Genomic DNA, 24,032 nt, shown 5'->3' on the forward strand with positions numbered 1-24,032 from the left:
TTGTAAGTGGAACACATAGAAAAGAAAGATTGTAATTTACAAATAATGATGTCTATGCAAAAATAACGACACTTTGGGGAAAAGGAAATAAAGGACTGAAACCGGGAAACTTCCGGTTATCACAATAATACTGATTGTGTAGTATATGTATATTATATTTAAATTCTACCACATGTAACATCGAATTTAATTAATTCAATACTCGAAAGAATTACAATAATTATAATTAAAAGAATATTCCACAAAATATGACTTATCTGTTTACTTCAATTGTTTATTGCCATGTTACTTTAATTTACGTTTTCTACGAATTTTTTAGGAACGGTGCGTTTGAGGAAAAATTTAGAAACAATACTTTTCTTGTTAATATTGGAAACTTTAGAAAGAGATATGTAGTTTCAAAATTATTTGACATATGTTTTTTCATTGTTCATGACCTTAAAAGGTTGAAATGAAATGGCAAAATTGTATTTTATTTAAGATAAGAAATCCAAATTCCGAGTATCATTATTTAGAGAAATAATACATAAGAAATATTTTTAAATATTTTTTAGTCTCTTATTAATCTACGTTCTTGCATATATTATAAATATAAAATATATTATATATAAAGATATAAAACATTATTATACCTAAATGTAAAATATGTAGATAAGTAAAAATTTGGATTTTTGCATTATCCATTAATTGTAATTTTCTATGGTAATTTAAGTTCCTTTGAAGTACTGTCATTATAAGTATAATAATTAATTAAAATATTTATAATATTAATCTTGGATAAACAAGAAATGTATGTCTGTGCTTAAATATGTAATACTAATTAGTATGGCTTAAATTATCGAAGAAACGAAGTGTACTTATTTTAAAACATCTAAGTAAGACTTGGTAGATATTTAAATTGTTCATTGTCTAATTTCTTAACAGTGCAATAATTTTAAGAAACTATAAATAGAATAATTAAAGTAAAAATGCATTATGCAAGAAAATTCACACATAAAGGAAATTCATGGTGGGGATCGGAGACGAATAAGAGACGGGCCGAATGCGCATTCTAAGTTCATCTTCACTTTCACTTTAACTAGCTCAATGAAGAATGTACAGATCTCAAAGTATACTAGTAACATCAATACATTAGTGCAAGATTATACTTAATGTTTAATACAATTTACTATCACGATGATTTATTTAAATAGAGCACCTCAAATATCTTTCTTATGTACATTTCTTTCTATATACATCAATTCGGAAATATCAGTAAGTATTACGACGTATACAAATTTATAAAAAATTTATCTCTTGATATTTTTTGTAATTTTTTTCATATTGAAACGTGCAAAAAAATGTATTTCTGTGATTTAAAATTACAAAAAATTACAAGTTAAAGTTTCTCTGACAGTTTGCATCAGAAAATATTAGTGCTATTGGAAACTTCAGTATTTACTATTTAATAAGACTAATACCAAAATTATCTTTAATGATTATTTAATAAAATTAATTTTCCTATTAAATCTTCATATTTGTGTGAATTTTATAATAAACAAAATTAAATATTTCATTTGTTCATCTATATTTTTTTCTATATTTTTGTCAATTATAAATAAGTATTATATATTTCCAAAAAAATAAATTGTTAATTAGCATATTTAATTATAGATTTTTATTAATGTGTAGAAACAGAAATCGAATCCGCTAATATCAAATAAAATTAAAATAAATGGATATTTATTGCATTTTTTATAATTTCATCAAATATCTTACTTTAAAAACAATTCATGCTACGTTGCAATAAATATAATAAATAATAATATAAAATAATAATATAAAATAATAATATAAAATAATAATAAACTATTATAAAATAATAATATAAAATAATAATAAACTATTATAAAATAATAATATAAAATAATAATAAACTATTATAAAATTATAATAGCAAATATTATATGGAATATTTGACATAGAAGTTAAAAACTATTTTTTATGTAAATATATGTATTATATATTTTTGTACCAACCATTAAATAATTGATAATATATATGTATATTTTACAGAAAATTGTTACTGCCATTAAAACAAATTTTTCATGCTTGGATAAAACTGCTGGATTTTATGCTGATATTGATGCCAGATGTAAAATATATCACACTTGTGATGAATATGGAAACAAATTTACGTATCGTTGTCCAGAAGAAACTGCTTTTCGACAAGATGCTTTAATATGTGATCATGCACATCTTGTTAACTGTGAAGAAATTATTCCTTTCCACATAGAAAACTTAAAAAAGAAGCACCAAAATTCTTCTTGCATAAATGGATCAATGAATGATAATAACTGTCAATACTTTTTTCAATCATCAAGAGACACGCAAACAAGAGCAACGCAGAATGTTATGCAACATGGATTTACATTGAATTTACATAGGTTTCTAAAAAATTTTAATGAAACAAATCTCAACAAAGACAATACAATGAAATTTTTACCTCCACAAGTTGAAAAATCTTGGAATCAACAAATTCAATTGAGGACAAATGAAAATTTCTCTAAAGGAAGTCAAATTTTTAACAACAACAATAAACTCAATGAAATGAAAGACTCTATTCAAGAAGATTATTTCAATAAGAAAACAAATATTACATTGCATCATTTTCTGAGATTACCAGCACAAACATTTCCTGGGAACATGCGACATCAACAGAATAACAAAAATAATAGTCAGACTACAAAAACTTCTTCAGATATTCCAAAATTGTCTTTTGACAATAATAGAAATAATCCTTATACAGAAACTTTAAATTCTATACAAAAACTACCAAAAATATCTTCGACTGGAATCAGTGCTGTTATATCAAACACAACTACAGAGATACCTATTTATGCTCTGACTTTATCATTGAAACCCTTGATACCAAGGGAATTAGAATATGATCCTTACTATCCACAATCGACATCTACAGAATCATATTACACGCCAAGTCACAGTAATAAGAAACTATCTTATGCCAAATCTTTTACCCAAAATACATGGTCTAATACCCACATTGAGCTCCCACCAGTTTTACCGGATTTGCGATTGTTGGAGGATATTGTTGATCGGAGAAAGCTATTTTATATCCCCCGAATTTAATTAAATACAGATATTTTCTCTTGTTTTTGTAATGTTTAAGACTATCCACCAGAAATCCTAGATTATCATTTTAATGAACCTTTGCTAAATTACAATACTTTTTAAATCAAATTAATAATAGCTTCAGACTTTTTATCTAATAATTTACAAGTATTAACAATTTAAAGTTGTATCATATCTATTATATTTATAAAAATTCAAACAAACATTACTATATCTCTCCTCTTTTGCCAATTAAGTAATGGTTCTGTAACGACGTAAAATACGAGTGTAAATTAAAAATTTAACAACATTTCCGAAAGAAATTATTGAAATAAAAGTGGAAATTTTTATTTGACGATGCTGAAAGCTATATTTTTAGTTGTTCAATATTCTTGCCAAAAACATGTGTTTTTCTTTGTTCTTCTATCTTATAATCACGCGAATCACATTTATTTATACAAAAATAATTATGACTTGTTTAAGTATAGCCATCTGATTTTTCACATTCACGTTTATTTCAAATACATAGATGTATTTCTATGGCACACCATCGGAGACACTCGGCGCGATATTCGACTTGTACTTTTATAAACACGTATATTATTAAACGAAAAAGACAGGTCGATACATAAGAATTACCCGATTTTTAGCAATGCCTTCAAACAAGCAAAATTTGTTTTAAATAAAGTTTATTACTGGAAGTAAGTTTCATTGTAAGTAACACATTCTTCAACAAATTACTTCATTAACGAATGGTGGCTTTATGTATTACGTTTTGACCATGTAGTGTTACTGTTACATCCAATATCACTCGTACAACAAATACACATATGATAATCACGTTGACGGAGAGTAAGATAAGCTTTATCTTCAAGTAAAATTAAGTTTCCATAGATTAGATTCCGATCTTAGAAAAATGGTATTTAATTGGATTGATAGAAACGTTTCATAATATAGATATTAAAAAAAGTAATATACTTTGATGCTTTATACATGACAATGTATTACTATATGTACTTATAAGATGAAAAATATACTGTGCAAATAGTATTTTTATTTGCATAGCTATATTTAACAGTATATAAAAGAATATTATATTACAATTATAGTTTCTAAGTAAACGCTGATTTTAGAAGAAATGTATCATAATTATTTAGTGTTCGTCTAACAATAAATGTACACATCAAATCATTTTCTAAAGAAAGAACTGTAAATAAAGTACTTCACACCAATTTCGATAACAAATCTTTGCTGGCAATAATAGTTGCAAACATACATTCTAAATTTTGCAATGTATCTTACTGTGAATTGTTTACAAAATGCTTAACAAATAATACTAATTTAATATACAGAGAGTGTCCTTTGAACCTTTCATGCTCGAAAGCAGGAAAACGATAAATATCGAAATTTAAAAAGGATGCATATTTAATTATTGATAGTCATTGTATAAGCGTGACAGTTTAGAAATAATAAAATTACAAAAATAATAAAATAAAATTACACTTTGAATTAATAAATATACTTACATAATCACTCAACAGAATAATTCTTGATTCAAATTTATCGCGCCAAGTGTTTCAGATGAACCACCAGGCAAACAGATGCGTGAATAGAGTGAGATCGCTAGCATGGTAAAATGAGAGACGCTGCATTGGTCGTCGGCTCTCTTACTCACTTGGCATTTCCTCTCTTTGTCTAGAGCTGTGAGGGCAGCACTGCTTACCTGTGAAGCGTCTTTTAGAGAAAAGCAATGTTCATGTTACAAGGCGAAACGTGCTGCAACGCGTAAACAAGTGAAAGCATAATATTTGTGAAAGTATATAATCGAGTGCAAAGTGTAGAAGACGCTGTATATTATTTCTGTTGAATTTTTATAGAAAGATAAAATAATTTACGGTATATACATATATATACATATATATATATATATATATATATATATAAAAGGAAATTACTTTTTGCATAAGTTTCACAGCTAATTTTCTCTCTACAGAAAGCTATCATGGCTGATGCTGCAGCAAGACAATTGCAGTATGAATATAAAGCTGTAAGTATGATTGTATATCTCTGCATTAAAATATCTGATTCATGTGCTAACATTAATGCGTTGGTCATATGTTATTGTATTGAATACAGTAATAAATGAATTACTATTACTGTTATTAATTATATCGTTCTACATTGCATGTGTTACATGTGATTGCTTTTTCAGAACTCTAATCTTGTTTTACAAGCCGACGTAAGATTGATAGAACGTCGTAGTAGAGATGAAGCTACCGGCGAGGTTATGTCCCTTGTGGGAAAACTTGATGGAACACGAATGGGTGATAGAGCCCAACGTACTAAGCCAGGAAAAGCAGAAGAACGAAAAGTCAAGTAAATATTGAACTCTTGAAACAATTTTAAATATTGTGATGAGTCTATTTGACCTGAACAGTGCTCAATGACTAAAGTAAATTTTTGTATTTAATAGGCGTCAGAAGCGGGATGAAGCACAATATGATTTTGCAAGAATGAAGGGTGCAACATTGCTATCTGAAGGAGTTGATGAAATGGTTGGTATTGTTTACCGTCCAAAAACGCAGGAAACACGACAAACATACGAAGTTTTACTAAGTTTTATTCAAGAAGCTTTAGGAGATCAACCAAGAGATATCCTATGTGGTGCTGCTGATGAAGTATTAGCAGTATTGAAAAATGACAAACTTAAAGAAAAAGAGAAAAAGAAGGAGACTGAATTGCTATTAGGGTTGTTAGCAGAAGAAAGATTTGCTCTGCTAGTAAATCTTGGGAAAAAAATAACAGATTTTGGGAGTGATGAAAAAAACACTACTAATGAGGAAAACATTGATGAAACGTATGGAATTAATGTACAATTTGAAGAAAGCAGTGAAGAAGATGATGAGGATGTTTATGGAGAGATAAGAGAAAATGATGACGAGGGTGATGAAGGTGAAGAAGCTAATGATGATAGAGCTATTCATGCAGAAAATGTAACTATAAAACATTTATGTAACATTTTTATAAAGAAACTCAGAAATGGAAATCTGAATTAATTTGATTAAATTTATTTTCAGTTAGGCAGTGCAGAAGAAATGAAAAAAGAAAAACCGCTACATCCGCTAGACATAGATGCATATTGGTTGCAAAGAAGATTAAGCAGAATTTATGATGATGCAATGGTTTCACAAGCAAGAGCTGCAGAAGTATTAGCAGTTTTGAAAGATGCTGGTGATGATCGTGACTGTGAAAATCAATTAGTGCTTTTATTGGGCTATGATTGTTTCGATTTTATCAAACAACTGAAGAAATATAGACATACAAGTATGAAATGTTTATAATAAGATATTAACTTTTTTACTTTGGAGTGCATATGATCGGCAATGCTGATTATGCATAAAATAGGTTGTTTGAATTCTTATTACTCACAGTATTCATACTCATAAATAGTATCAAAATTATTTATGTGATTTACACCGAATGGATTAATTAGTTTATCGGAGTGAAATAATTAATTAGTATAAGAATGTATTAAAATATGTGACTGATTTATTTCATTTTATTAATTACAGTTGCCTACTGCACGATGTTGGCATCATCACAGTCTGAATCAGAGCGACAAAAAATTCGAAATAAAATGAACGATGAACCTATATTAGCAAAAATTCTACGACAATTAGATACAGGTAAAGGTGACGATGATGCCGATGAAACAATGGAAGCAAGAGCACAACGTAAAAGAAGAGAAGAAAATGAAGATACTGGAGGTCCTGGAGGTCAGGTTCAGGGTACAAGAAATCTAATAGACTTAGAAGATCTTATATTCGCACAAGGAAGTCATTTTATGGCAAATAAACGCTGTCAATTACCTGATGGCAGTTTCAGAAAACAACGGAAAGGGTATATATTACGAAAATTTTTTTAGTTTGTTTTTGGAAAGTTGACAACAAAACGTTATTATTGTTATCTTTTAACATTATACATATTATTTCTAGATATGAAGAGGTTCATGTTCCAGCATTGAAGCCAAAAGCGTTTTCAGACAGTGAGAAACTTCATCCCATTGAACAGTTACCAAAATATGTACAGCCAGCATTTGAAGGTTTTAAGACCTTAAATCGGATTCAAAGTCGTTTGTATCAAACAGCATTAGAGAGTGATGAAAATTTACTATTGTGCGCACCAACAGGCGCAGGTAAAACTAACGTTGCTCTTTTATGCATGATGCGTGAAATTGGTAAACATATAAATGCAGATGGTACAATTAACAGCGATGAGTTCAAAATAATTTATGTTGCGCCAATGCGTTCGTTAGTACAAGAAATGGTTGGAACATTTGGTAAACGATTATCTACATATAACTTAACTGTGTCTGAGTTGACTGGTGACCATCAATTGACACGAGAACAAATAGCTGCAACACAAGTTATAGTATGCACTCCTGAAAAATGGGATATTATAACAAGAAAAGGTGGTGAAAAAACTTTTACTTCGTTGGTTAGACTGATCATTATTGATGAAATTCATTTATTACACGACGAGAGAGGTCCGGTCTTGGAAGCTTTGGTGGCTCGAACAATTAGAAATATTGAAACAACACAGGAAGATGTCAGGTTGATTGGTCTTTCAGCTACGTTACCTAATTATCAAGATGTGGCAACATTTTTACGTATAAAGCCGGAAACAGGCTTATTTTACTTCGATAATAGTTTTAGACCCGTTGCTTTGGAACAACAATACATAGGTATTACAGAGAAAAAGGCACTGAAACGGTTTCAAGTAATGAATGAAATTGTCTATGAGAAAACAATGGAACATGCAGGTAGAAATCAAGTTCTCATTTTTGTACATTCACGAAAAGAAACAGGAAAGACAGCACGTGCTATTAGAGACATGTGTTTGGAAAAAGATACATTAGGACAATTTCTTAGAGAAGGATCTGCATCTATGGAGGTTTTACGGACAGAAGCTGAACAGGTAAAAAATCAAGAACTTAAAGATTTGTTGCCTTATGGATTTGCTATCCATCATGCAGGTATGACGAGAGTAGATCGAACCCTAGTTGAAGATCTTTTTGCCGATAAACACATACAAGTTCTAGTATCCACTGCAACCTTAGCTTGGGGAGTTAATTTACCAGCACACACAGTTATTATTAAAGGGACTCAGGTTTATAATCCGGAAAAAGGTAGATGGGTTGAATTAGGTGCTCTAGATGTACTTCAAATGCTAGGCAGAGCTGGTCGTCCACAATACGACACAAAAGGTGAAGGCATTCTTATCACAAATCATAGTGAACTCCAGTATTATCTATCTCTTCTAAACCAGCAACTGCCCATCGAGTCACAGTTAATAAGTAAAATGTCGGACATGCTAAATGCTGAAATTGTCTTAGGCACTATACAAAACATTAGAGATGCTGTTACTTGGTTGGGATACACTTATTTATACATAAGAATGCTTCGTTGTCCAAATCTATATGGTATAAGCCATGATAAGTTAAAAGACGATCCATTACTTGAATTGCACAGAGCAGATCTTATTCATTCTGCAGCAGTAGGATTGGATCGTAGTGGTTTAATTAAATATGATCGAAAATCAGGAAATTTCCAAGCCACTGAATTGGGACGCATAGCATCACATTATTACTGCACACATGACACAATGTCTACATACAACCAGTTATTGAAACGTACTTTAAGCGAAATTGAATTGTTTCGAGTGTTTTCATTATCTGGCGAATTCAAACATATAAATGTTCGAGAAGAAGAAAAATTGGAATTACAGAAGTTGATGGAAAGAGTACCTATTCCAGTGAAAGAAAGCATAGAAGAACCAAGTGCAAAAGTTAATGTACTTCTACAAGCATACATTTCTCAGCTAAAGCTCGAAGGATTTGCCCTTATGTCAGATATGGTCTTTGTTACACAGTCTGCATCGAGGCTAATGAGAGCAATTTTTGAGATTGTTTTGTTTCGTGGCTGGGCACAACTAGCTGATAAGTGTTTGTCATTGTGCAAAATGATAGATAGGAGAATGTGGCAATCAATGTCTCCTCTGAGGCAATTCCGTAAAATGCCAGAAGAAATTGTGAAGAAAATAGAAAAGAAAAATTTTCCGTGGGAAAGATTATATGATCTTGGACCAAATGAAATTGGGGAATTAATTCGTGTACCGAAGTTGGGCAAAACTATTCATAAATATATTCATCAGTTTCCGAAGTTGGAATTGTCGACACATATTCAACCGATAACGCGATCTACATTAAGAGTAGAACTAACTATTACACCTGATTTTCAATGGGATGAAAAGGTACATGGTGCTTCTGAGGCATTTTGGATTTTAGTTGAAGACGTAGATTCTGAAGTAATACTTCATCACGAATATTTTCTATTGAAAGCGAAATACGCAATAGACGAACACTTGATCAAATTCTTTGTACCAGTGTTTGAGCCCCTACCACCGCAATACTTCCTACGGGTTGTATCTGATAGATGGATTGGAGCAGAAACTCAATTGCCTGTCAGTTTTCGTCATTTAATTCTTCCAGAAAAGAATTTACCACCGACTGAATTGCTTGATTTACAGCCGCTTCCAATTACCGCATTACGCAATTCCAAATTTGAAAGTATCTATACTGATAAATTCCCACAATTTAATCCAATTCAAACACAAGTGTTCAATGCTGTTTATAATTCAGATGACAATGTGTTTGTCGGAGCACCTACAGGTTCAGGAAAAACAACAGTGGCAGAATTTGCGGTGTTACGTTTACTCGTTCAGAACTCTGAAGGTAGATGTGTGTACATGGTTAGCAAGGAAGCATTAGCAGAATTAGTCTATGCTGATTGGTCGGTAAAATTCAATCAACTTCTGGGAAGAAAAGTAGTTTTACTGACTGGTGAAACAGGAACAGATCTTAAGTTGCTTGCAAAAGGACAAATTATAATTACAACAGCAGATAAATGGGACGTTTTATCACGAAGATGGAAGCAAAGAAAGAATGTGCAGAATATTCAACTTTTTATTGTTGACGAGCTTCAATTGATTGGTGGCGAAGAAGGGCCTGTATTAGAAATAGCATGTTCGAGAGCTCGTTACATATCTTCTCAGTTGGATAAGCCAACCAGAATTATTGCATTATCAGCTTCACTAGCAGATGCCAAAGACGTGGCTCAGTGGCTAGGTGCACCCGCCGCAGCAACTTTCAATTTTCACCCGTCTGTTAGACCTGTACCTTTAGAGTTACATGTGCAAGGAATAAATATTACTCATAATGCATCAAGATTGGCTGCTATGGCAAAACCAGTATATAATGCGATATTGCGTTATGCTTCTCACAAGCCAGTTATTGTTTTTGTGCCTACTCGTCGTCAAGCTAGATTGACAGCCATTGATTTATTGACTTTCACTGCAGCAGAAGGCCAACCTTCTCGATTCTTCCATGCAGAAGAAGCGGATATTAAACCATTCTTAGATAGAATGACTGATAAGACATTAAAAGAAACACTTTCACAAGGAGCTGCTTATCTTCATGAAGGATTATCTGCGGATGATCGACGCCTAGTTGAACAACTCTTTGATAGTGGTGCTATTCAAATAGCTATTGTCACAAGAGATCTCTGTTGGGATTTGTCTATAAACTGTCATCTTGTAGTTGTCATGGATACTCAGTGCTACAATGGAAAGACACATGCTTACGAAGATTATCCTATTACGGATGTCTTGCAAATGGTAGCCCGAGCAAATCGACCATTAGAGGATGATGATGCTAAATGTGTTTTGCTTTGTCAGAGTTCAAAGAAAGATTTCTTTAAGAAATTTTTGAACGAACCTTTGCCTGTAGAAAGCCATTTGGATCACAGATTACACGATCATTTTAATGCGGAAATAGTAACAAAAACGATTGAAAATAAACAGGATGCAGTCGACTATCTTACATGGACCTTCTTATATAGAAGACTTACACAAAATCCCAATTATTACGGATTGCAAGGTGTTACGCATAGACACTTATCCGATCATTTATCTGAATTAGTTGAAAGTACTTTAAGTGATTTGGAACAAGCTAAATGTGTTGCTGTAGAAGATGAAATGGACACGTTGCCTCTAAATCTTGGAATGATTGCAGCTTATTATTATATCAATTATGCAACAATTGAATTATTCAGCCTTTCTTTAAATAATAAAACCAAAATCAGAGGCTTACTGGAAATTATATCAGCAGCTGCAGAATATGAAACAGTACCTGTTAGACAACGGGAAGAAAATTTGTTACGAAGCTTGGCAGCTCGGCTTCCACACGCTCCGCAAGCCACGAGAATGGCGGATCCTCATGTAAAAGCACAACTTCTGTTGCAGGCACATTTGTCTCGCATACAACTTGGCCCAGAACTCCAAAAAGATACGGAATTAGTATTAAGCAAAGCTGTTAGGTTAATACAAGCTTGCGTCGATGTTCTTAGTTCATCTGGTTGGTTGGCACCCGCAGTTGCAGCTATGGAACTGGCACAAATGGTCACTCAAGCAATGTGGTCTAAAGATTCTTATTTAAAGCAATTGCCACACTTTACTTCTGAAACAATTAAACGTTGCACTGATAAGGGAGTAGAGACTGTATTTGATGTAATGGAACTGGAGGACGATGATAGGAATCGTCTTCTACAATTATCTGAAACACAAATGGCAGACGTTGCCAAATTCTGCAATCGTTATCCCAATATAGAAATGTCCTATGAAGTACAGGACAAGGATAAATTACGTAGCGGTGGTACAGTGAATGTTATTGTTCAGCTTGAAAGAGAAGATGAAGTTACTGGACCAGTCGTGGCACCATTCTTCCCACAGAAGCGCGAAGAGGGATGGTGGGTGGTTATTGGTGACCCAAAGACTAATTCTTTACTGTCTATTAAAAGATTAACGCTACAACAGAAAGCAAAGGTTAAACTTGATTTTGTAGCACCTGCTCCTGGACAACATTCCTATACCTTGTATTTTATGAGTGATGCTTACTTAGGATGTGATCAAGAGTATAAATTCACAATAAATATAGGAGAATATGAGTCGGATGCAAGTTCAGGATCAGAGTCAGATTAAAAAAGTAAACTCGTATATTTTGTCTACTGTGTAGACAACGTTTGACGTAGTTTTGTAATTAATTATAAATGTAACATATTGTGTAACATACTGTACATATTGAGATTAGATGATAATATAAGAAATGCAACTAATTATTTACGTAAAAAATAGTTATTTTTCACCATTTGTATGCAAAACCAATACAAACATTCTTCTTCACCATTTTCCGTGTTATTATTATATTAATCATTACATTCGAAAAGCAAATTTTTATAATAAAGAATGTATAATTTCAGTTACAAAATACATATGTTAATTGTTCAAATGCACATCTCTATATGTAGAAACAATAAACAAAGGTATATATAGTCCGTTATAGGCTCAGATAAAAAAGTTAAAAAACGAGAGTTTCTTTATTTTCCTTTGTCATTCCAAGTAATAGCAAAATTTAAAAAAGGCATTAGACATGGTCTAATACCCACATTGAGCTCCCACCAGTTTTACCGGATTTGCGATTGTTGGAGGATATTGTTGATCGGAGAAAGCTATTTTATATCCCCCGAATTTAATTAAATACAGATATTTTCTCTTGTTTTTGTAATGTTTAAGACTATCCACCAGAAATCCTAGATTATCATTTTAATGAACCTTTGCTAAATTACAATACTTTTTAAATCAAATTAATAATAGCTGGTGTCAGACTTTTTATCTAATAATTTACAAGTATTAACAATTTAAAGTTGTATCATATCTATTATATTTATAAAAATTCAAACAAACATTACTATATCTCTCCTCTTTTGCCAATTAAGTAATGGTTCTGTAACGACGTAAAATACGAGTGTAAATTAAAAATTTAACAACATTTCCGAAAGAAATTATTGAAATAAAAGTGGAAATTTTTATTTGACGATGCTGAAAGCTATATTTTTAGTTGTTCAATATTCTTGCCAAAAACATGTGTTTTTCTTTGTTCTTCTATCTTATAATCACGCGAATCACATTTATTTATACAAAAATAATTATGACTTGTTTAAGTATAGCCATCTGATTTTTCACATTCACGTTTATTTCAAATACATAGATGTATTTCTATGGCACACCATCGGAGACACTCGGCGCGATATTCGACTTGTACTTTTATAAACACGTATATTATTAAACGAAAAAGACAGGTCGATACATAAGAATTACCCGATTTTTAGCAATGCCTTCAAACAAGCAAAATTTGTTTTAAATAAAGTTTATTACTGGAAGTAAGTTTCATTGTAAGTAACACATTCTTCAACAAATTACTTCATTAACGAATGGTGGCTTTATGTATTACGTTTTGACCATGTAGTGTTACTGTTACATCCAATATCACTCGTACAACAAATACACATATGATAATCACGTTGACGGAGAGTAAGATAAGCTTTATCTTCAAGTAAAATTAAGTTTCCATAGATTAGATTCCGATCTTAGAAAAATGGTATTTAATTGGATTGATAGAAACGTTTCATAATATAGATATTAAAAAAAGTAATATACTTTGATGCTTTATACATGACAATGTATTACTATATGTACTTATAAGATGAAAAATATACTGTGCAAATAGTATTTTTATTTGCATAGCTATATTTAACAGTATATAAAAGAATATTATATTACAATTATAGTTTCTAAGTAAACGCTGATTTTAGAAGAAATGTATCATAATTATTTAGTGTTCGTCTAACAATAAATGTACACATCAAATCATTTTCTAAAGAAAGAACTGTAAATAAAGTACTTCACACCAATTTCGATAACAAATCTTTGCTGGCAATAATAGTTGCAAACATACATTCTAAATTTTGCAATGTATCTTACTGTGAATTGTTTACAAAATGCTTAACAAATAATACTAATTTAATATACAGAGAGTGTCCTTTGAACCTTTCATGCTCGAAAGCAGGAAAACGATAAATATCGAAATTTAAAAAGGATGCATATTTAATTATTGATAGTCATTGTATAAGCGTGACAGTTTAGAAATAATAAAATTACAAAAATAATAAAATAAAATTACACTTTGAATTAATAAATATACTTACATAATCACTCAACAGAATAATTCTTGATTCAAATTTATCGCGCCAAGTGTTTCAGATGAACCACCAGGCAAACAGATGCGTGAATAGAGTGAGATCGCTAGCATGGTAAAATGAGAGACGCTGCATTGGTCGTCGGCTCTCTTACTCACTTGGCATTTCCTCTCTTTGTCTAGAGCTGTGAGGGCAGCACTGCTTACCTGTGAAGCGTCTTTTAGAGAAAAGCAATGTTCATGTTACAAGGCGAAACGTGCTGCAACGCGTAAACAAGTGAAAGCATAATATTTGTGAAAGTATATAATCGAGTGCAAAGTGTAGAAGACGCTGTATATTATTTCTGTTGAATTTTTATAGAAAGATAAAATAATTTACGGTATATACATATATATACATATATATATATATATATATATATATATAAGGAAATTACTTTTTGCATAAGTTTCACAGCTAATTTTCTCTCTACAGAAAGCTATCATGGCTGATGCTGCAGCAAGACAATTGCAGTATGAATATAAAGCTGTAAGTATGATTGTATATCTCTGCATTAAAATATCTGATTCATGTGCTAACATTAATGCGTTGGTCATATGTTATTGTATTGAATACAGTAATAAATGAATTACTATTACTGTTATTAATTATATCGTTCTACATTGCATGTGTTACATGTGATTGCTTTTTCAGAACTCTAATCTTGTTTTACAAGCCGACGTAAGATTGATAGAACGTCGTAGTAGAGATGAAGCTACCGGCGAGGTTATGTCCCTTGTGGGAAAACTTGATGGAACACGAATGGGTGATAGAGCCCAACGTACTAAGCCAGGAAAAGCAGAAGAACGAAAAGTCAAGTAAATATTGAACTCTTGAAACAATTTTAAATATTGTGATGAGTCTATTTGACCTGAACAGTGCTCAATGACTAAAGTAAATTTTTGTATTTAATAGGCGTCAGAAGCGGGATGAAGCACAATATGATTTTGCAAGAATGAAGGGTGCAACATTGCTATCTGAAGGAGTTGATGAAATGGTTGGTATTGTTTACCGTCCAAAAACGCAGGAAACACGACAAACATACGAAGTTTTACTAAGTTTTATTCAAGAAGCTTTAGGAGATCAACCAAGAGATATCCTATGTGGTGCTGCTGATGAAGTATTAGCAGTATTGAAAAATGACAAACTTAAAGAAAAAGAGAAAAAGAAGGAGACTGAATTGCTATTAGGGTTGTTAGCAGAAGAAAGATTTGCTCTGCTAGTAAATCTTGGGAAAAAAATAACAGATTTTGGGAGTGATGAAAAAAACACTACTAATGAGGAAAACATTGATGAAACGTATGGAATTAATGTACAATTTGAAGAAAGCAGTGAAGAAGATGATGAGGATGTTTATGGAGAGATAAGAGAAAATGATGACGAGGGTGATGAAGGTGAAGAAGCTAATGATGATAGAGCTATTCATGCAGAAAATGTAACTATAAAACATTTATGTAACATTTTTATAAAGAAACTCAGAAATGGAAATCTGAATTAATTTGATTAAATTTATTTTCAGTTAGGCAGTGCAGAAGAAATGAAAAAAGAAAAACCGCTACATCCGCTAGACATAGATGCATATTGGTTGCAAAGAAGATTAAGCAGAATTTATGATGATGCAATGGTTTCACAAGCAAGAGCTGCAGAAGTATTAGCAGTTTTGAAAGATGCTGGTGATGATCGTGACTGTGAAAATCAATTAGTGCTTTTATTGGGCTATGATTGTTTCGATTTTATCAAACAACTGAAGAAATATAGACATACAAGTATGAAATGTTTATAATAAGATATTAACTTTTTTACTTTGGAGTGCATATGATCGGCAATGCTGATTATGCATAAAATAGGTTGTTTGAATTCTTATTACTCACAGTATTCATACTCATAAATAGTATCAAAATTATTTATGTGATTTACACCGAATGGATTAATTAGTTTATCGGAGTGAAATAATTAATTAGTATAAGAATGTATTAAAATATGTGACTGATTTATTTCATTTTATTAATTACAGTTGCCTACTGCACGATGTTGGCATCATCACAGTCTGAATCAGAGCGACAAAAAATTCGAAATAAAATGAACGATGAACCTATATTAGCAAAAATTCTACGACAATTAGATACAGGTAAAGGTGACGATGATGCCGATGAAACAATGGAAGCAAGAGCACAACGTAAAAGAAGAGAAGAAAATGAAGATACTGGAGGTCCTGGAGGTCAGGTTCAGGGTACAAGAAATCTAATAGACTTAGAAGATCTTATATTCGCACAAGGAAGTCATTTTATGGCAAATAAACGCTGTCAATTACCTGATGGCAGTTTCAGAAAACAACGGAAAGGGTATATATTACGAAAATTTTTTTAGTTTGTTTTTGGAAAGTTGACAACAAAACGTTATTATTGTTATCTTTTAACATTATACATATTATTTCTAGATATGAAGAGGTTCATGTTCCAGCATTGAAGCCAAAAGCGTTTTCAGACAGTGAGAAACTTCATCCCATTGAACAGTTACCAAAATATGTACAGCCAGCATTTGAAGGTTTTAAGACCTTAAATCGGATTCAAAGTCGTTTGTATCAAACAGCATTAGAGAGTGATGAAAATTTACTATTGTGCGCACCAACAGGCGCAGGTAAAACTAACGTTGCTCTTTTATGCATGATGCGTGAAATTGGTAAACATATAAATGCAGATGGTACAATTAACAGCGATGAGTTCAAAATAATTTATGTTGCGCCAATGCGTTCGTTAGTACAAGAAATGGTTGGAACATTTGGTAAACGATTATCTACATATAACTTAACTGTGTCTGAGTTGACTGGTGACCATCAATTGACACGAGAACAAATAGCTGCAACACAAGTTATAGTATGCACTCCTGAAAAATGGGATATTATAACAAGAAAAGGTGGTGAAAAAACTTTTACTTCGTTGGTTAGACTGATCATTATTGATGAAATTCATTTATTACACGACGAGAGAGGTCCGGTCTTGGAAGCTTTGGTGGCTCGAACAATTAGAAATATTGAAACAACACAGGAAGATGTCAGGTTGATTGGTCTTTCAGCTACGTTACCTAATTATCAAGATGTGGCAACATTTTTACGTATAAAGCCGGAAACAGGCTTATTTTACTTCGATAATAGTTTTAGACCCGTTGCTTTGGAACAACAATACATAGGTATTACAGAGAAAAAGGCACTGAAACGGTTTCAAGTAATGAATGAAATTGTCTATGAGAAAACAATGGAACATGCAGGTAGAAATCAAGTTCTCATTTTTGTACATTCACGAAAAGAAACAGGAAAGACAGCACGTGCTATTAGAGACATGTGTTTGGAAAAAGATACATTAGGACAATTTCTTAGAGAAGGATCTGCATCTATGGAGGTTTTACGGACAGAAGCTGAACAGGTAAAAAATCAAGAACTTAAAGATTTGTTGCCTTATGGATTTGCTATCCATCATGCAGGTATGACGAGAGTAGATCGAACCCTAGTTGAAGATCTTTTTGCCGATAAACACATACAAGTTCTAGTATCCACTGCAACCTTAGCTTGGGGAGTTAATTTACCAGCACACACAGTTATTATTAAAGGGACTCAGGTTTATAATCCGGAAAAAGGTAGATGGGTTGAATTAGGTGCTCTAGATGTACTTCAAATGCTAGGCAGAGCTGGTCGTCCACAATACGACACAAAAGGTGAAGGCATTCTTATCACAAATCATAGTGAACTCCAGTATTATCTATCTCTTCTAAACCAGCAACTGCCCATCGAGTCACAGTTAATAAGTAAAATGTCGGACATGCTAAATGCTGAAATTGTCTTAGGCACTATACAAAACATTAGAGATGCTGTTACTTGGTTGGGATACACTTATTTATACATAAGAATGCTTCGTTGTCCAAATCTATATGGTATAAGCCATGATAAGTTAAAAGACGATCCATTACTTGAATTGCACAGAGCAGATCTTATTCATTCTGCAGCAGTAGGATTGGATCGTAGTGGTTTAATTAAATATGATCGAAAATCAGGAAATTTCCAAGCCACTGAATTGGGACGCATAGCATCACATTATTACTGCACACATGACACAATGTCTACATACAACCAGTTATTGAAACGTACTTTAAGCGAAATTGAATTGTTTCGAGTGTTTTCATTATCTGGCGAATTCAAACATATAAATGTTCGAGAAGAAGAAAAATTGGAATTACAGAAGTTGATGGAAAGAGTACCTATTCCAGTGAAAGAAAGCATAGAAGAACCAAGTGCAAAAGTTAATGTACTTCTACAAGCATACATTTCTCAGCTAAAGCTCGAAGGATTTGCCCTTATGTCAGATATGGTCTTTGTTACACAGTCTGCATCGAGGCTAATGAGAGCAATTTTTGAGATTGTTTTGTTTCGTGGCTGGGCACAACTAGCTGATAAGTGTTTGTCATTGTGCAAAATGATAGATAGGAGAATGTGGCAATCAATGTCTCCTCTGAGGCAATTCCGTAAAATGCCAGAAGAAATTGTGAAGAAAATAGAAAAGAAAAATTTTCCGTGGGAAAGATTATATGATCTTGGACCAAATGAAATTGGGGAATTAATTCGTGTACCGAAGTTGGGCAAAACTATTCATAAATATATTCATCAGTTTCCGAAGTTGGAATTGTCGACACATATTCAACCGATAACGCGATCTACATTAAGAGTAGAACTAACTATTACACCTGATTTTCAATGGGATGAAAAGGTACATGGTGCTTCTGAGGCATTTTGGATTTTAGTTGAAGACGTAGATTCTGAAGTAATACTTCATCACGAATATTTTCTATTGAAAGCGAAATACGCAATAGACGAACACTTGATCAAATTCTTTGTACCAGTGTTTGAGCCCCTACCACCGCAATACTTCCTACGGGTTGTATCTGATAGATGGATTGGAGCAGAAACTCAATTGCCTGTCAGTTTTCGTCATTTAATTCTTCCAGAAAAGAATTTACCACCGACTGAATTGCTTGATTTACAGCCGCTTCCAATTACCGCATTACGCAATTCCAAATTTGAAAGTATCTATACTGATAAATTCCCACAATTTAATCCAATTCAAACACAAGTGTTCAATGCTGTTTATAATTCAGATGACAATGTGTTTGTCGGAGCACCTACAGGTTCAGGAAAAACAACAGTGGCAGAATTTGCGGTGTTACGTTTACTCGTTCAGAACTCTGAAGGTAGATGTGTGTACATGGTTAGCAAGGAAGCATTAGCAGAATTAGTCTATGCTGATTGGTCGGTAAAATTCAATCAACTTCTGGGAAGAAAAGTAGTTTTACTGACTGGTGAAACAGGAACAGATCTTAAGTTGCTTGCAAAAGGACAAATTATAATTACAACAGCAGATAAATGGGACGTTTTATCACGAAGATGGAAGCAAAGAAAGAATGTGCAGAATATTCAACTTTTTATTGTTGACGAGCTTCAATTGATTGGTGGCGAAGAAGGGCCTGTATTAGAAATAGCATGTTCGAGAGCTCGTTACATATCTTCTCAGTTGGATAAGCCAACCAGAATTATTGCATTATCAGCTTCACTAGCAGATGCCAAAGACGTGGCTCAGTGGCTAGGTGCACCCGCCGCAGCAACTTTCAATTTTCACCCGTCTGTTAGACCTGTACCTTTAGAGTTACATGTGCAAGGAATAAATATTACTCATAATGCATCAAGATTGGCTGCTATGGCAAAACCAGTATATAATGCGATATTGCGTTATGCTTCTCACAAGCCAGTTATTGTTTTTGTGCCTACTCGTCGTCAAGCTAGATTGACAGCCATTGATTTATTGACTTTCACTGCAGCAGAAGGCCAACCTTCTCGATTCTTCCATGCAGAAGAAGCGGATATTAAACCATTCTTAGATAGAATGACTGATAAGACATTAAAAGAAACACTTTCACAAGGAGCTGCTTATCTTCATGAAGGATTATCTGCGGATGATCGACGCCTAGTTGAACAACTCTTTGATAGTGGTGCTATTCAAATAGCTATTGTCACAAGAGATCTCTGTTGGGATTTGTCTATAAACTGTCATCTTGTAGTTGTCATGGATACTCAGTGCTACAATGGAAAGACACATGCTTACGAAGATTATCCTATTACGGATGTCTTGCAAATGGTAGCCCGAGCAAATCGACCATTAGAGGATGATGATGCTAAATGTGTTTTGCTTTGTCAGAGTTCAAAGAAAGATTTCTTTAAGAAATTTTTGAACGAACCTTTGCCTGTAGAAAGCCATTTGGATCACAGATTACACGATCATTTTAATGCGGAAATAGTAACAAAAACGATTGAAAATAAACAGGATGCAGTCGACTATCTTACATGGACCTTCTTATATAGAAGACTTACACAAAATCCCAATTATTACGGATTGCAAGGTGTTACGCATAGACACTTATCCGATCATTTATCTGAATTAGTTGAAAGTACTTTAAGTGATTTGGAACAAGCTAAATGTGTTGCTGTAGAAGATGAAATGGACACGTTGCCTCTAAATCTTGGAATGATTGCAGCTTATTATTATATCAATTATGCAACAATTGAATTATTCAGCCTTTCTTTAAATAATAAAACCAAAATCAGAGGCTTACTGGAAATTATATCAGCAGCTGCAGAATATGAAACAGTACCTGTTAGACAACGGGAAGAAAATTTGTTACGAAGCTTGGCAGCTCGGCTTCCACACGCTCCGCAAGCCACGAGAATGGCGGATCCTCATGTAAAAGCACAACTTCTGTTGCAGGCACATTTGTCTCGCATACAACTTGGCCCAGAACTCCAAAAAGATACGGAATTAGTATTAAGCAAAGCTGTTAGGTTAATACAAGCTTGCGTCGATGTTCTTAGTTCATCTGGTTGGTTGGCACCCGCAGTTGCAGCTATGGAACTGGCACAAATGGTCACTCAAGCAATGTGGTCTAAAGATTCTTATTTAAAGCAATTGCCACACTTTACTTCTGAAACAATTAAACGTTGCACTGATAAGGGAGTAGAGACTGTATTTGATGTAATGGAACTGGAGGACGATGATAGGAATCGTCTTCTACAATTATCTGAAACACAAATGGCAGACGTTGCCAAATTCTGCAATCGTTATCCCAATATAGAAATGTCCTATGAAGTACAGGACAAGGATAAATTACGTAGCGGTGGTACAGTGAATGTTATTGTTCAGCTTGAAAGAGAAGATGAAGTTACTGGACCAGTCGTGGCACCATTCTTCCCACAGAAGCGCGAAGAGGGATGGTGGGTGGTTATTGGTGACCCAAAGACTAATTCTTTACTGTCTATTAAAAGATTAACGCTACAACAGAAAGCAAAGGTTAAACTTGATTTTGTAGCACCTGCTCCTGGACAACATTCCTATACCTTGTATTTTATGAGTGATGCTTACTTAGGATGTGATCAAGAGTATAAATTCACAATAAATATAGGAGAATATGAGTCGGATGCAAGTTCAGGATCAGAGTCAGATTAAAAAAGTAAACTCGTATATTTTGTCTACTGTGTAGACAACGTTTGACGTAGTTTTGTAATTAATTATAAATGTAACATATTGTGTAACATACTGTACATATTGAGATTAGATGATAATATAAGAAATGCAACTAATTATTTACGTAAAAAATAGTTATTTTTCACCATTTGTATGCAAAACCAATACAAACATTCTTCTTCACCATTTTCCGTGTTATTATTATATTAATCATTACATTCGAAAAGCAAATTTTTATAATAAAGAATGTATAATTTCAGTTACAAAATACATATGTTAATTGTTCAAATGCACATCTCTATATGTAGAAACAATAAACAAAGGTATATATAGTCCGTTATAGGCTCAGATAAAAAAGTTAAAAAACGAGAGTTTCTTTATTTTCCTTTGTCATTCCAAGTAATAGCAAAATTTAAAAAAGGCATTTTAGTCATTGTCTAGTAGACTAGTCCCACCATCATCTAAAAAAAATTAAAGTCACTCAGTCCAGTTTTAAAAAAGTTGTTGGCTTTTAAAAGATGTACGAACACTTTTGTGGTCTATTGTACATAAATTTTATTCTACAATTCTATAAAAATATATACTTGTTATTGTGTCATAAATTTATAATATATTCTATAAAAAATTAAAATGTCATAATACACATACACACTACGTATAAAATACACGTTTCTGAATCATTTTCGAAGGAGATAGTACCAAATGCACTCAAATAAGAGAGTTTCAAAAGTTAGCCAGGTTGTATTTGTCAGTGCAGCGTATGAAACATTCAACAGCTAAACCTCTTATTTATAGCATTATCATCCCTAAGCCTGTCAGACCCATCATTGTCTCTATGTATGCATTTGTTTCCAATGAACAATGTTTCTCTCGCGGTTCTTGACGACCCAATCTAGACTGCCATGGAAACATCGTATTCGGAAAGTTTTGTTCCACTTTTCTCTGCAAATTTATATATAAAGTATTTTAAAATTTATTCCATATCAAATGACCATTTTATATGTCGTTTCTATATTAAACAATATTAACGACAAGTAATTTAACAAGAAATGTATAGTGCCACTTAGGAAATCAAACTTGACCATTACATTTTTTAAATTACTGACATAAAAAAAGTTCGCCTTACATTTCATTATGGGAAGGTCACTGCCAAAGAAGACTTATTGTTAGAGAGGTATACAGAAGACACTACTATCGACGGAATGTATATGTCATCGGCATACCTACACCTTCTTCCGCTTTTATTATACATAGGTACTGTACATCGATTTTACAATGGTCTTAAAAATAACTCGTATCTGACTTATTGTTAGGCCTAACTTGGTCGGACTACTTGTTAACCATACGACAACCACAAAATAGTGCTTCCAAAATGATTCGTCTTTAAAGATACTCAATTCCCTTGAATGATATGTTCCTTTTTTATTAACTGGAAGAAATTGTTGCTTGACAAATCAAGCTATGCTTTCAGCCTTTATCACTTGAATAAATCAGAACAATATACACATAACAATACATATTTCCAAATTCATGTCTTCACGGTTTTGTATTTTACTTGTTCATCTTTAACTTAATTTATAAATTTTACGAATAACAGTTTCTTTTTTAGTGACCTGATTAATATTTCTTTCAGATCAATAAACAGATTTTATTATTATACAATAAATATATTAAATAATGTAAATTATTTTAATGTTGAAATAATCATGAATATGTTTACTGTGGTTTGTTAAAGTCATGCTTATAAAACAAAGGATATTTTAAATCATTTTAATCTTGTAAATCAAACAAAATTTTTTCTTGGAATTATATTTCCTGTTAGAATTGTTAAATTATTAGTATCGTATTTTCTTGTTACTGAAATTAATTATTATTATTCCAAATTATTGTAATTATCGCATACTTAATTGTTCTTTTAGTAAATTGACGCGTTAATGTCTCATTTAATTATGGCGGCTATGGGTGCAAAATGGTGGCTATTTGTATAGAAATTGCTTCCGCGCATATTACATACATGGTACTGAATTTAAAATCACGTAGATTTTTGTGAAATCAAACAATTTTAAGATTTTTGTTAAAGATTGTTTTGATTCTCCAGAATTACAGCGGAAGCCATTGTGTTTTTGCGTCGGTAAAAGAATATATTAAAACTTTGCCGGCTAACTTGTACGTATTC

The 24,032-nt window shown here is 32.5% G+C and overlaps 3 protein-coding genes and 1 long non-coding RNA gene across 5 annotated transcripts; 3 read left to right on the plus strand and 1 right to left on the minus strand.

The window, feature by feature from the left end:
- The first annotated feature begins 837 nt into the window (after nucleotides 1-837).
- Nucleotides 838-4,644, plus strand: LOC117219126 (uncharacterized). The gene is made up of 2 exons (XM_033468038.2): nucleotides 838-1,254; nucleotides 2,056-4,644. Exons 1-2 carry the CDS (start codon nucleotides 1,177-1,179, stop codon nucleotides 3,127-3,129), a joined length of 1,152 nt encoding a protein of 383 aa, XP_033323929.2. The 5' UTR covers nucleotides 838-1,176; the 3' UTR covers nucleotides 3,130-4,644.
- Nucleotides 4,645-4,822: 178 nt separating this feature from the next.
- On the plus strand, nucleotides 4,823-12,411 carry LOC117228351 (U5 small nuclear ribonucleoprotein l(3)72Ab). Its single transcript, XM_076525698.1, has 7 exons — nucleotides 4,823-5,007; nucleotides 5,105-5,158; nucleotides 5,324-5,487; nucleotides 5,585-6,104; nucleotides 6,189-6,435; nucleotides 6,684-7,011; nucleotides 7,107-12,411. The coding sequence occupies exons 2-7, from the start codon at nucleotides 5,114-5,116 to the stop codon at nucleotides 12,205-12,207; spliced, it is 6,405 nt and encodes a 2,134-aa protein (XP_076381813.1). The 5' UTR covers nucleotides 4,823-5,007; nucleotides 5,105-5,113; the 3' UTR covers nucleotides 12,208-12,411.
- Nucleotides 12,412-14,452: 2,041 nt separating this feature from the next.
- LOC143260425 (U5 small nuclear ribonucleoprotein 200 kDa helicase-like) lies at nucleotides 14,453-21,972 on the plus strand. Its single transcript, XM_076525697.1, has 7 exons — nucleotides 14,453-14,640; nucleotides 14,736-14,789; nucleotides 14,955-15,118; nucleotides 15,216-15,735; nucleotides 15,820-16,066; nucleotides 16,315-16,642; nucleotides 16,738-21,972. Exons 2-7 carry the CDS (start codon nucleotides 14,745-14,747, stop codon nucleotides 21,836-21,838), a joined length of 6,405 nt encoding a protein of 2,134 aa, XP_076381812.1. The 5' UTR covers nucleotides 14,453-14,640; nucleotides 14,736-14,744; the 3' UTR covers nucleotides 21,839-21,972.
- LOC117222936 (uncharacterized) lies at nucleotides 21,835-23,590 on the minus strand. Of its 2 annotated transcripts, XR_004490791.2 has the most exons (3): nucleotides 22,983-23,474; nucleotides 22,505-22,798; nucleotides 21,835-22,317 (listed from the first exon to the last, which is right to left on the minus strand). It is a non-coding gene; the product is annotated as an uncharacterized LOC117222936 (long non-coding RNA). The 2 variants fall into 2 exon arrangements; XR_004490790.2 differs by lacking the exon at nucleotides 21,835-22,317 and having other exon boundaries at nucleotides 22,387-22,798; nucleotides 22,983-23,590.
- Nucleotides 23,591-24,032: the final 442 nt, after the last annotated feature.

This window comes from Megalopta genalis, chromosome 12, assembly GCF_051020955.1.
Source record: "Megalopta genalis isolate 19385.01 chromosome 12, iyMegGena1_principal, whole genome shotgun sequence".
NCBI lineage: Eukaryota > Metazoa > Arthropoda > Insecta > Hymenoptera > Halictidae > Megalopta > Megalopta genalis.